This window comes from Mustelus asterias, unplaced genomic scaffold (genome assembly GCF_964213995.1).
Source record: "Mustelus asterias unplaced genomic scaffold, sMusAst1.hap1.1 HAP1_SCAFFOLD_2721, whole genome shotgun sequence".
Classification (NCBI taxonomy): Eukaryota; Metazoa; Chordata; class Chondrichthyes; order Carcharhiniformes; family Triakidae; genus Mustelus; species Mustelus asterias.
Genome location: NW_027592666.1, coordinates 34,173 through 48,258, shown reverse-complemented (window position 1 = coordinate 48,258; position 14,086 = coordinate 34,173). Strand labels below are relative to the sequence as shown.

At 58.7% G+C, this 14,086-nt stretch overlaps 1 protein-coding gene across 1 annotated transcript; it reads left to right on the top strand.

The window, feature by feature from the left end:
* The first annotated feature begins 2,105 nt into the window (after window positions 1-2,105).
* On the top strand, window positions 2,106-13,211 carry LOC144489961 (triacylglycerol hydrolase DDHD2-like). Its single transcript, XM_078207792.1, has 6 exons — window positions 2,106-2,390; window positions 4,353-4,508; window positions 5,885-5,987; window positions 6,565-6,732; window positions 10,321-10,501; window positions 12,334-13,211. Exons 1-6 carry the CDS (start codon window positions 2,106-2,108, stop codon window positions 12,413-12,415), a joined length of 975 nt encoding a protein of 324 aa, XP_078063918.1. The 3' UTR covers window positions 12,416-13,211.
* Window positions 13,212-14,086: the final 875 nt, after the last annotated feature.

The following is a 14,086-nucleotide window of genomic DNA, read 5'->3' as shown; positions in this document are numbered from 1 at the left end:
CCCCCCCCCCCCCCACTCTCTCCCCCGCCCCCCCCCCCCCCCACTCTCTCCCCCGCCCCCCCCCCCCACTCTCTCCCCCGCCCCCCCCCACTCTCTCCCCCGCCCCCCCCCACTCTCTCCCCCGCCCCCCCCACTCTCTCCCCCGCCCCCCCCACTCTCTCCCCCGCCCCCCCCACTCTCTCCCCCGCCCCCCCCACTCTCTCCCCCGCCCCCCCCACTCTCTCCCCCGCCCCCCCCACTCTCTCCCCCGCCCCCCCCACTCTCTCCCCCGCCCCCCCCACTCTCTCCCCCGCCCCCCCCCACTCTCTCCCCCGCCCCCCCCACTCTCTCCCCCGCCCCCCCCACTCTCTCCCCCGCCCCCCCCACTCTCTCCCCCGCCCCCCCACTCTCTCCCCCGCCCCCCCCACTCTCTCCCCCGCCCCCCCCACTCTCTCCCCCGCCCCCCCCACTCTCTCCCCCGCCCCCCCCACTCTCTCCCCCGCCCCCCCCACCCTCTCCCCCGCCCCCCCCACCCTCTCCCCCGCCCCCCCCACTCTCTCCCCCGCCCCCCCCACTCTCTCCCCCGCCCCCCCCCACTCTCTCCCCCGCCCCCCCCACTCTCTCCCCCGCCCCCCCCCACCTCTCCCCCGCCCCCCCCACTCTCTCCCCCGCCCCCCCCACTCTCTCCCCCCGCCCCCCCCACTCTCTCCCCCGCCCCCCCCACTCTCTCCCCCGCCCCCCCCACTCTCTCCCCCGCCCCCCCCACTCTCTCCCCCGCCCCCCCACTCTCTCCCCCGCCCCCCCCACTCTCTCCCCGCCCCCCCCACTCTCTCCCCCGCCCCCCCCACTCTCTCCCCCGCCCCCCCCCACTCTCTCCCCCGCCCCCCCCACTCTCTCCCCCGCCCCCCCCACTCTCTCCCCCGCCCCCCCCCTCTCTCTCCCCCCCCGCCCCCTCTCTCTCCCCCCCCCGCCCCCTCTCTCTCCCCCCCGCCCCCTCTCTCTCCCCCCCCGCCCCCTCTCTCTCCCCCCCCGCCCCCCTCTCTCTCCCCCCCCCGCCCCCTCTCTCTCCCCCCCCGCCCCCTCTCTCTCCCCCCCCCCCGCCCCCTCTCTCTCCCCCCCGCCCCCTCTCTCTCCCCCCCCCGCCGCCCCCTCTCTCTCCCCCCCCCGCCCCCCCTCTCTCCCCCCCGCCCCCCTCTCTCCCCCCCCGCCCCCCCTCTCTCCCCCCCCCGCCCCCCTCTCTCTCCCCCCCCCGCCCCCCCCTCTCTCTCTCCCCCCCCGCCCCCCCTCTCTCTCCCCCCCCGCCCCCCCTCTCTCTCCCCCCCCGCCCCCCCTCTCTCTCCCCCCCCGCCCCCCCTCTCTCTCCCCCCCCGCCCCCCCTCTCTCTCCCCCCCCGCCCCCCCTCTCTCTCCCCCCCCGCCCCCCTCTCTCTCCCCCCCCGCCCCCCCTCTCTCTCCCCCCCGCCCCCCTCTCTCTCCCCCCCCCGCCCCCTCTCTCTCTCCCCCGCCCCCCCCTTGAAGCGAGCTGCTATAGGGTCTATTGGTTGCTAATGCCGGGAAGGGAGGGGGGGGCAGTGGGCGGTTGGTTGGGCTGCTGGTGGGAGGGGTGGGGGCTGAGTGTGGAGGGTAGGGGGTGTTTGGAGTGGAGGGGTGGGGGGTTGAGGTTGAGGGGCTGGGAGGGTGCGGAGGGGTGGGGGGGTGAGAGTGGGAGGGGGTGGGTGGCTGGGACGGAGTGAGGGGCTGGGAGGGGGGCGGGGGCAAGGGCGGGGAGTGGGGGGCAAGGGTGAGGGCTGGGAGGGGGTGGGGGGCTGGGTGGGGGTGGGGGGCAAGAGCGAGGGCTGGGAGGGGATGGGGGCTGGTAGGGGGTGGGGGGCTGGGAGGGGGCGGGTGGCTGGGAGGGGGGAGGGGGTGAGGGCTGGGAGGGGGTGGGGGGCTGGGAGGGGGGACAGCGTGAGGGTCAAGGGTGAGGGCTGGGAGGGGGTGCGGGGCTGGGTGGGGGTGGGGCCAAGGGCTGGGAGGGGGTGGGGTGCTGAGGGGGGGTGGGGGGCTTGGAGGGGGTGGAGGGCTGGGAGGGGGTGAGGGTGGGAGGGGGTGTGGGGGTAGGGGGCTGAGTGGGGGTTGACTGCTGAGATGACGATGAAGCGAGCTCTGGTGAATGGGCCCATTGCCACGCGGAAACCTGCCCCTTGGACAGGGCGCCGTGACCCTGACGCCATTGTGACCAGTTGTCAACCTTGTGATTGGCAGGTGAAGAGAGAGGAGGAGCAAATGGGGGAACCAATGGGAAGGACCATTACTGAGAAAGGCAGCCAATGCGGAGAGGAGGGAGGTGGCGGCGAGCAGTCACAGCGCCCCCTGTCCACCAGCAGCCTCACTTCAGTCAATTACGAACAGTTCAACGTGGGTATTGGCCAGGTAAGAGTTTACACAGCGGCGTGAGCAAGGATAACCTCTCGATGTTATAAAGGGGAGATTGATTCCCTCTCTGAGAACTGACACTTAACCACTCAAACAGGAGTACGCGCTTTATAATCTGTTAAAGTGAGTGTGAGAAGGGGGAATATCGGCGCTTCAGCAACTTTTAGTGGCTAAATCAAAATAACTACCTGAGACACTCTCTGTAAAATCAACAAGTAACTAACTAAATCTAACTAACTAACAGTGAACAGGTTAACTAAACTATTAACAAACCCAATCAAACACTGTTCCAATGGAATGTTGTTTCGATAAATACAATTCCCACTTATTAACAAAAAAACAGAAATTTTAGTCACTCTTTAAATTACAACTAGGTTTGTCGCCTTCCGGAATCTTCTTTCTTCTGTCTGGAGCCTCTGTCTTCCTTTGCTATCTTCACTATCAAGGTGAGGCTCTCTTTTAAGACATAAATGAGCTGTGGCAGAGAGCAGTTGCTGGCTCTCTCTCTCTCTCTCTCTCCCTCCCCCTCTCGATGAAGCTGTGACCTGCAGCAGGCACTCTTCTCCACTTTGTGCCACTGCCCCCCCCTCCGTCTCTTATACCCCCTGATGACATACCAACATCCCCACAATAGGATTGGTTCTCAGGTTACCAAAACATTAAATTCAAATCTGATAGGCTGCTGTTATCCAAGTGCCTAATTTAAATTGATTGGGCAAAATTCAAAAACAGCCTGTTGTCTTGGCAACGCTACTGTCTGGCCTCTTGATATAATGTTTCAGTCTGTGTACTGCATATGCACCTGCATCTTTTTTTTTAATTTAAACTCTAAGTGCAGAAAAAAACATTCCCTTTTGAACAGACAATTTTATAAACATCAACTTGGCAACACACCAGCCTGGGTTCAATTGGTCCAGGTGAGAGAGCACGACATGGCTCAATGAGTAATTATGCTGCATCCGGGCTGCATGTTTCACAGACACACTGACTCCCAGCAGGAAAAAACTGAACTTTAAAACATTCCATAGAAGCATCACATTTATCAATAACTGGCACTGTACCATCACACCTCAGAGGACCTTACCCCAGGCACCAATTGTTGCTGCATTAAGCAAGGCAATGAACATTTTTAAAGTTTATTTATTAGTGTCACAAGTCGGCTTACTTTAACACTGCAATGAAGTTACTGTGAAAATCCTCGAGTCGCCACATTCCAGCGCTTGTTCGGGTACACTGGGGGAGAATTTAGCACGGCCAATGCATCTAACCAGCACGTCTTTGGAGTGTGGGAGGAAACCGGAGCACCCGGAGGAAACCCACACAGACACGGGGAGAACGTGCAAACTCCACACAGACAGTGACCCAGGCCGGGAATCGAACCCCTGGCGCTGTGAGGCAGCAGTGCTAACCACTGTGCCACTGTGCTGCCCTGTGAATGTGAGCCTCTCTGTAACTGTGCGCTATCGGGTTTCAACATTGACTTTTAAAAAGAGCTATTATCTCACCCCCCTCCTCCCTCCCTCCCCTCCTCCCTCCCTCCCTCCCTCCCCCCTCCCTCCCCTCCCTCCCTCCCTCCCCTCCCCCCCCTCCCTCTCCTCCCCCCACTGCCCCCCTCCTCCTCCCCCCCCCCCCCACTGCCCCCCTCCTCCTCCCCCCCCCCACTGCCCCCCTCCTCCTCCCCCCCCACTGCCCCCCTCCTCCTCCCCCCCCACTGCCCCCCTCCTCCCTCCCCCCCCACTGCCCCCCTCCTCCCCCCCCCCCACTGCCCCCCTCCTCCCCCCCCCACTGCCCCCCTCCTCCTCCCCCCCCACTGCGCCCCTCCTCCTCCCCCCCCACTGCCCCCCTCCTCCCCCCCCACTGCCCCCTCCTCCCCCTCCCCCACTGCCCCCCTCCTCCCCCCCCCCCCACTGCCCCCCTCCTCCCCCCCCCACTGCGCCCCTCCTCCTCCTCCTCTTTCAGGTCTCGGTCAATTATCCACGCATGGACTTTGAGCCGGAGATTTTCTTTGCGTTTGGCTCACCAATCGGAATGTTCCTGACCGTGCGAGGCTTGAAGACTATCGATCCCAGCTACACGCTGCCAACGTGCAAGAGTTTCTTCAACATTTATCACCCGGTACGTCTCCGCATCTCCACACCCTGGTGTCAGGGTGGGAACTGTCCCTGGTGGGCCGTGTCTGAGCATCTGCCTGTCACATTTCTCCCGTCTGCTACTTGGAACAGATTCCAGCCACTGACTTTATAAAGAGAAGCGGCAGAGTCACCCAGAGGGAATTGCAGAGTTACCAATCTGTCTGTTACACTGTTAATGTACTATCTGTCCAAGCTGGAGGATACAGAGCAGAGCAGAGCGATACAACACTCTTTCACTTCCCCATTCTGTCAGCGAGAGAAAGGTTCCAGGTGATGATGTAGCTCTGGACTGTCCATCTAAACACCGCGATTCACCAAAATTCAATGTGGGCATCGCTGGCTCGGCCAGCATTTATTGCCCATCCTTAATTGCCCCTTGAGAAGGTGGTGATGAGCTGCCTTCTTGAACCGTTGCAGTCCATGAGGCGTAGGTACACCCACAGTGCTGTTCGGGAGGGAGTTCCAGGATCCTGACCCAGTGATGGTGAAGGAACAGCCGATATATTTCCAAGTCAGGATGCTGAATGATTTGGAGGGGAACCTCCAAGTGCTGGTGATCCCAGCTACCTGCTGCCCTTGTCCTTCTAGATGGTAGATGGAAGATGCTGTCTAAGGATCCTTGGTGAGTTGCTGCAGTGCATCTTGTAGATGGTACACACTGCTGCTACTGAGCGTCAGTGGTGGAGGGAGTGAATGTTTGTAGATGTGGTGCCAATCAAGGGGCTGCTTTGTCCTGGATGGTGTCGAGCTTCTTGAGTGTTGTTGGAGCTGCACCCATCCAGGCAAGTGGCCCCCTTTTCCACTCTAGCTCACTCGGAATCCCGCTCTCACCTTTCCAATGTCTCCCAATCCCAAGTCGGCGCAGGCTGCCCTTCACGATGTGTCCCTCTCTGGACCCCCGCACTCTCCAACGCATGCTCCGATTTCAGTTCCAACATCCCCCTCTCCCCTCCTCTCTCTCTGCTGTCCCGGTTTCCCCAGAATCCAGCCTCTGATTGGAGAGCAGCCCTGATGCATGGTTTGAAAGTCGTGGAAAATATTTGTCTTGTTACAGACGCTTTGGTAGGTTCCTGGTCCCACTCACCCCAGTGAGGAGTAGGCAGGGTTCTGTTCCGGGTTTGAAGAGTTGGTTGGGGCAGTTGGTTGGGGCAGTTGGTTGGGGCAGTTGGTTGGGGCAGTTGGTTGGGGCAGTTGGTTGGGGCAGTTGGTTGGGGCAGTTGGTTGGGGCAGTTGGTTGGGGCAGTTGGTTTTCGGAGTTGGCAGGTTTCTGTTCCTGGTTTGGAGAACTCTGAGTTTGTGTGTTTAACTAACAGGAATTTTGACCATTTTGTTGTGTCTTCCCCCCTGACCCCCCCGCAGTTTGATCCTGTGGCTTACAGAATTGAACCCATGATTGTACCAGATGTGGAACTGGAGCCAATGCTGATTCCTCATCACAAGGGCAGGAAGAGAATGCACCTGGGTAAGGGAGCTTTGCGCTGTCTCTCCAACACACTCTGTCCTGAACCAGGGCCAGATCTGACCACGTTACCTCAGCGACTTCCTCCCTCTCAGCATCATTCAGTCTCAAAATGTTCCATCTCACTGTGCTCTGTACAGAGTTCAGACGGACCCTTGACAAGTATCTCATTGTATATGTACAATCGACTAAAGAAGGCCACTTGGCCCATCATGCCTTTGCTTGACCCTTGCAAAGCACCACACGAGTGTGTGGTCAATCTCCCAGCTTGCTTGGAACCTGTTTTGGTCGGGACAGTCCTGTCTCTATCTGGATGGAGACAAGAGATTGAGAGAACTGGTGAGGGTTCCCATTTCTCCCAGTACGACCCACTGCTCCCACCCCTCTCCCAGCCTTGGTCCGGGCGATACGGTGACACAGTGGTTAGCTCTGCTGCCTCACAGCGCCAGGGACCCAGGTTCGATTCCAGCCTCGGGTCACTGTCTGTACGGAATCAGCACGTTCTCCACTGTGGTTGTGTGTTGGCAGCTCCTTGAGTCGAGCGATCTCTCTCAGATGCTCTTTCTTTCTATTCTAACAGAACTGAAGGACAGTCTGACACGGATGGGTTCCGATTTAAAGAATGGTTTGTTTTGCTCCCTGCGGAATGCCTGGCAGTCGTTTACCAGGTCACCCACACCACAGCTTCCACACAACACGAGTCCCCTGGGGCAGCAAGACAACAAACCAGAAACCAAGGAGAAGCAAGGTAGGCTGACTCACTCTGCCACTGCCCTCTGTCTCTCACTCACATTCTGTCTCGCTCTCACTCACACGCTCTCACACTCTCTCTCTCTCTCTCTCCTTCCCTCTCTCTGTCACGCTCTGGCTCTCGCTCTCTCTGTCTCTCTCTCTCCCCCTCTCACTCTTTCCTTCGCTCTGGCGCTCTCGCTGTCTCTCTCGCTCTCGCTGTCTCTCTCGCTCTCGCTGTCTCTCTCGCTCTCGCTGTCTCTCTCGCTCTCGCTGTCTCTCTCGCTCTCGCTGTCTCTCCCGCTCTCGCTGTCTCTCCCGCTCTCGCTGTCTCTCCCGCTCTCGCTGTCTCTCCCGCTCTCGCTGTCTCTCCCGCTCTCGCTGTCTCTCCCGCTCTCGCTGTCTCTCCCGCTCTCGCTGTCTCTCCCGCTCTCGCTGTCTCTCCCGCTCTCGCTGTCTCTCCCGCTCTCGCTGTCTCTCCCGCTCTCGCTGTCTCTCCCGCTCTCGCTGTCTCTCCCGCTCTCGCTGTCTCTCCCGCTCTCGCTGTCTCTCCCGCTCTCGCTGTCTCTCCCGCTCTCGCTGTCTCTCCCGCTCTCGCTGTCTCTCCCGCTCTCGCTGTCTCTCCCGCTCTCGCTGTCTCTCCCGCTCTCGCTGTCTCTCCCGCTCTCGCTGTCTCTCCCGCTCTCGCTGTCTCTCCCGCTCTCGCTGTCTCTCCCGCTCTCGCTGTCTCTCCCGCTCTCGCTGTCTCTCCCGCTCTCGCTGTCTCTCCCGCTCTCGCTGTCTCTCCCGCTCTCGCTGTCTCTCCCGCTCTCGCTGTCTCTCCCGCTCTCGCTGTCTCTCCCGCTCTCGCTGTCTCTCCCGCTCTCGCTGTCTCTCCCGCTCTCGCTGTCTCTCCCGCTCTCGCTGTCTCTCCCGCTCTCGCTGTCTCTCCCGCTCTCGCTGTCTCTCCCGCTCTCGCTGTCTCTCCCGCTCTCGCTGTCTCTCCCGCTCTCGCTGTCTCTCCCGCTCTCGCTGTCTCTCCCGCTCTCGCTGTCTCTCCCGCTCTCGCTGTCTCTCCCGCTCTCGCTGTCTCTCCCGCTCTCGCTGTCTCTCCCGCTCTCGCTGTCTCTCCCGCTCTCGCTGTCTCTCCCGCTCTCGCTGTCTCTCCCGCTCTCGCTGTCTCTCCCGCGCTCGCTGTCTCTCCCGCGCTCGCTGTCTCTCCCGCGCTCGCTGTCTCTCCCGCGCTCGCTGTCTCTCCCGCGCTCGCTGTCTCTCCCGCGCTCGCTGTCTCTCCCGCGCTCGCTGTCTCTCCCGCGCTCGCTGTCTCTCCCGCGCTCGCTGTCTCTCCCGCGCTCGCTGTCTCTCCCGCGCTCGCTGTCTCTCCCGCGCTCGCTGTCTCTCCCGCGCTCGCTGTCTCTCCCGCGCTCGCTGTCTCTCCCGCGCTCGCTGTCTCTCCCGCGCTCGCTGTCTCTCCCGCGCTCGCTGTCTCTCCCGCGCTCGCTGTCTCTCCCGCGCTCGCTGTCTCTCCCGCGCTCGCTGTCTCTCCCGCGCTCGCTGTCTCTCCCGCGCTCGCTGTCTCTCCCGCGCTCGCTGTCTCTCCCGCGCTCGCTGTCTCTCCCGCGCTCGCTGTCTCTCCCGCGCTCGCTGTCTCTCCCGCGCTCGCTGTCTCTCCCGCGCTCGCTGTCTCTCCCGCGCTCGCTGTCTCTCCCGCGCTCGCTGTCTCTCCCGCGCTCGCTGTCTCTCCCGCGCTCGCTGTCTCTCCCGCGCTCGCTGTCTCTCCCGCGCTCGCTGTCTCTCCCGCGCTCGCTGTCTCTCCCGCGCTCGCTGTCTCTCCCGCGCTCGCTGTCTCTCCCGCGCTCGCTGTCTCTCCCGCGCTCGCTGTCTCTCCCGCGCTCGCTGTCTCTCCCGCGCTCGCTGTCTCTCCCGCGCTCGCTGTCTCTCCCGCGCTCGCTGTCTCTCCCGCGCTCGCTGTCTCTCCCGCGCTCGCTGTCTCTCCCGCGCTCGCTGTCTCTCCCGCGCTCGCTGTCTCTCCCGCGCTCGCTGTCTCTCCCGCGCTCGCTGTCTCTCCCGCGCTCGCTGTCTCTCCCGCGCTCGCTGTCTCTCCCGCGCTCGCTGTCTCTCCCGCGCTCGCTGTCTCTCCCGCGCTCGCTGTCTCTCCCGCGCTCGCTGTCTCTCCCGCGCTCGCTGTCTCTCCCGCGCTCGCTGTCTCTCCCGCGCTCGCTGTCTCTCCCGCGCTCGCTGTCTCTCCCGCGCTCGCTGTCTCTCCCGCGCTCGCTGTCTCTCCCGCGCTCGCTGTCTCTCCCGCGCTCGCTGTCTCTCCCGCGCTCGCTGTCTCTCCCGCGCTCGCTGTCTCTCCCGCGCTCGCTGTCTCTCCCGCGCTCGCTGTCTCTCCCGCGCTCGCTGTCTCTCCCGCGCTCTCCCGCCGCGCTCTCTCTCTCACTCACTCACTCTGTCTCTCTCTCTTTCTGGTTCTCACTCAAACGCGCTCTCTCTCACTGTCACTTGGCTCTCTCTCTCTCACACACACACAGGTTCTCCCTCTCTCTCTCACACACACACAGGTTCTCCCTCTCTCTCTCACACACACACAGGTTCTCCCTCTCTCTCTCACACACACACAGGTTCTCCCTCTCTCTCTCACACACACACAGGTTCTCCCTCTCTCTCTCTCACACACACACAGGTTCTCCCTCTCTCTCTCACACACACACAGGTTCTCCCTCTCTCTCTCACACATACCGCATTGCAGTGTCACTTCCCCAGCTGAAGGCCTGATTCCATGCTGAGACTGAGAGCTGGGTGAATTTATCCCAGAGGGACTGAAGGAATGTGAGAGGGCGTGTGTGTTGTGGCACAGTGAGGAAGATGTTCACCTCTCTCGTGTGGCAGTGTCTCAGTGCTGAACCTGATCTGTCTGTTCCCCCATTCCCCAGTCCACCTGCTCTGATACACAGTGACGTGGGCATGGCTTCCAGTCACTCCCTGTGTCCACTCACCCACTCTGGGTCCCAGTCATCCCCTGTGCCCACTCACCCACACTGGCTCCCGTCATCCCCTGTGCCCACTCACCCACACTGGCTCCCGTCACCCCCTGTATTCACTCACCCACACTGGCCTCTGGTCGTCCTCTGTGGGACCCAGTCACCCCCTGTGCCCACTGACCCACACTGGCTCCCAGTCACCCCCTGTGCCCACCCAGCCACTCCGGGTCCCAGTCAAGCAACATCCTGATTTTTAAATTTCAAATCCCTCCAAGTCCATTCACCCCTCCCTCTCTCTGTCATCCAGCTCTCGCAGATCACTGCGCTCCTCGCGTTCTGCCCTCTTGTACATTCACAATTCTAATCGCCTCTCGAGTGATGGCTGTGTGGCCAATTGTCCGGTCCTGATGCTCTGGAATCTGTTCCCTGCCACCTCCTCACCGCTCTGCCTCACTTTCCTCTGTTAGATATTCCTCTCGGTCACGTCCCAGAGTCTTTGTTCCTGTGCTGTAATCTTCTTTGTTTTTTTGTGGCCTGATGTTCTCATTCCCTTGGGGATTCACACCTTGGGACAGTTAGTGAGCTGAACGGTGCTGTGTGGATATAAGTTGTTGTTGTTGTTTGATCCGTGTGATCTTCCCATGCAGCCGATGTGGAGACGGACAGCAGCTTTTCCCTGGAGGAGGAAGAGGAGGAGGAGGAGGAGGAGGAGGAGATGAAGATTGGGATGTTAAATGGTGGTCGGCGTATCGATTACGTCCTGCAGGAGAAACCCATCGAGAGTTTCAATGAGTACCTGTTTGCCCTGCAGAGTCACCTCTGTTACTGGTAAGGGAGCGGTGAGTGGGAGATTGACCCAAGTGCAGGAGAGGACACCGGGAGATTGAGTTTGAGACTGTGGCGTCGGGTGAATTGTGACCCTGAGTCGGGTTGGGTCTGTCTGGAAGCAGAGAGCAGGTTAGGCCGTCACTGCCAGCACATCAGTGCATCCCCTGGAGCAGTGAGGAAGTGGCGGGGAGGCGATGGCCTGGTGGTATTATCGCTAGACTATTAATCCAGAAACTCAGCTAATGTTCTGGGGACCCGGGTTCGAATCCCGCCACAGCAGGTGATGGAATTTGAATTCAATAAAAAATAATCTGGAATGAAGAATCTACTGATGACCGTGAAACAATTGTCGTAAAAACCCATCTGGTTCGCTAATGTCCCTTTAGGGAAGGAAATCTGCCGTCCTTACCCGGTCTGGTCTACATGTGACTCCAGAGCCACAGCAATGTGGTTGACTCTCAACTGCCCTCGGGGGAACTAGGGGTGGGCAATAAATGCTGGGCCCAACCAGTGATGCCCATGTCTCATGAATGAATAAAAGTCTGTGATAAAGCTCGGTTAGTGCTGAAGGGTTTTCAGGGGAATGATGAGTGTAACAGAGCAGCATTGGGACCAGCAACGTGTCCCTCCCTGAGAAACATTCCGGTACATTCTCCTGACTTCTCCTGGATCAAGTGGGGGAGGAACTGCAAATGTGTCAGTGCATTTATATAGCCCCTTGTTCATTCTCCAGCACACCCACCTTATTTATTTATTAGTGTCACAAATCGGCTTACATTAACACTGCAATGAAGTTACTGTGAAAATCCCCTAGTCACCACACTCTGGTGCCTGTTCGGGTACACTGAGGGAGAATTTGACTTCAAGTTTATTTGTCACGTCCCCAACTCCTCTCTGACTTGTCGGACTGTCCTTCATTTTGACCTGAGCATAGCCGTGGGATGTTTCTCTGTGCGCTGAAGGTGCTACATCAGTGCATGTTGCTGCTGATTGGGAGCCGGCCTTCATGCTGACAAGGTGCCACATGAAGGAAGAGCAGGAGTTCAAAAGATATCAGAGCAGAATTAGGCCATTCGGCCCATCGAGTCCGCTCCGTCATTCAATCATGGCTGATATGCTCCTCATCCCCATTTTCCTGCCTTCTCCCCATAATCCTTCAACCCATTAAAGATCTGTCTAACTCCTCCTTAAATTTACTCACTGCCCCAGCAGCACATTGGGGTAGCGGATTCCACAGATTCACAACCCTTTGGGAGAAGTAGTTTCTCCTCAACTCTGTTTTAAATTTGCTACCCCTTATCCGAAGACTTTTTATTCGTTCGTGGGACATGGGCGTCGCTGGCTGGGCCAACACTTATTTTCCATCCCTAGTTGCCCTTGGAGAGCAGTTGCGAATCAACCACATTGCTGTGGCTCTGGAGTCACAGGTGGCGATGGTAGGTTTCCTTCCCTAAAGGACATTAGTGAAACAGATGGGTTTTTCCAACACTCGACAATGGTTTCATGGTCATCAGTAGGTTCTTAATTCCGGATATTTTGAAATTGAATTCAAATTCCGCATTCTGCCGTGGCGAGATTCGAACCCGGGTCTCCAGAACATTCGCTAGACTATTCATCCAGAAACTCAGCCATAATACCACTCGGCCATCGCCTCCCTCCCTATGACCTCATCCTAGAATCCAGAGGGCTCCGCTGAGATTGTCCTCTCCTCCATTGTGCCCCAGACCCTTTCCACAATTCGGCGCACGTTTTCCCACCCTCATTTTCCCGTCCTTTTCAGTGTTGGCATTCCCTTTGAACCGTAGTTAAACTTCCTCTCTTCCCCCATCTAGGGAATCGGAGGATACGGCACTGTTAATTCTGAAGGAAGTCTACCAGACGTTGGGAGTCAGTCTTGAACAAGTGCAGCACTGACGGCGAGTGAACCTTAACGATGGCATTAACACGGGTGGGACCCAAGGGAGGAGTTGCCCCCCCCCCCCCCCCCCCCCCATCACCTTCTCTTTCTAATGTTCAGTCACTAATTTGTGGACCAGTTTCCCTGATCCTGCTTGGTCGCCTCACCTTCCCTTGTGGAAAGCACAGACATGATGTGGACTTAATGTCATCCCTCCCAGCACGGGTGAGGTTGGCGTGCCAGCATTGGGAGGCCAGGCTCTCTCCGCCTGAGCAATACGTGGCTCTCTAGAGAGGCTGCCCTGGAGGGAACAACGTGACGTCTGTCCTCGGGAGAGTTTTCACCAGCTGGGTGAGGTACGTCAAGCTTTCTCGACTCACCCATGAACAGAATCACTGAGGGAGACATCCCATGTGGCCATTGAGGTTTCCGTCTCCAGGACCTGAGACTATGAATTGTCCTTGACAGAATTTGGAGACAGGAACTGCGGCTCTGATTGGACCAGTCTGCATGGACTTCTTTATTTATTTTTCTCTCTCTCCGATTGCGTTGAAATTGCACCTTGTTAGATGAGCAAGTTTCAGCAGAAGCATTACTAATCTTCGTGAACGACCAGTTGACTGCTCGTGAGGTTCCGGAACTGTAACAAGCGGTAACGCTGCTTTCTAACAGGGTTTCCAAGTGTGGATGCTCATGCCCTCCCTCACTCATTCACTCACTGCAAATACAAATAGTTCACTGAGCACCAACACAGAAGCACTGGGAGTGCGGTGAGTGTAATTAATTGTGTCAGCAATAAAACGACTATTTCTCAAGCCTGTTGCTGGGTGTGTTACAATCTTACTGACCAACAGGAGGGTGGGTTCAAAGCCAGACGTTTGGTAGCTGAGCTTTGCTGGGTATTCACAATGGACCCTGTTCCCTGACTGTGGAGCAGAGGGCAAAGAGACTGAGGCAGTAAAGAGTTGTAGAAAGAGGGTGACGAGTTATTGAGAAACTTGCCATGTTCTCAGACCATCATAGAACAGGGAGGATTTAACACTCCCTGAGAGAGTGCAGAGATCTTCCCGAATGAGTCCGGGGAGACAGCAGCGGGGGGGGAGGGGGGATTTTAACAGCAATGTTAGATTGAAGAAGCTGGGATTGTTCTCCTCTGAGCGAACCCTTCTCTCAAAGGGTTGTGAATCTGTAGAATTCGCTATCCCAAAGTGCGGTGGATGCTGGGACAGTGAGTAAATTTAAGGAGGAGTTAGACAGATTTTTAATTGGTAATGAGTTGAAGGGTTTTGGGGGCAAGGCAGGAAAATGGGAATATGATTGAATATGAGAGCATGATTGAATGGCGGAGCAGACTCGATGGGCCGAATGGCCTAATTCTGCTCCTATATCTTATGAACTTATGAAGGAGGTTTGATCAAGGAGGACAAGATAATGACAGGTTTGGAGGAAGGGAAGCTGTTCCTATCAGCTGATGGTACAAGGAGCAGGAGGTGACAGATTTAAGGTCTTTTGTCAAGGGGTAGATGTGAGGAAGGAGACAGGGTGGTCATGATCTGCGACTTGGAGGGAACTGAAGTCAGTTCAGGGGAACAGGACAGGCTGATACTGAGCGAGGCAGAGAGAGTGTGTCCTGAGCAACTCTGCCTGGTCTGTCAAACCTTTTGTCCTGTGAGGTTCTGCAGTGAATG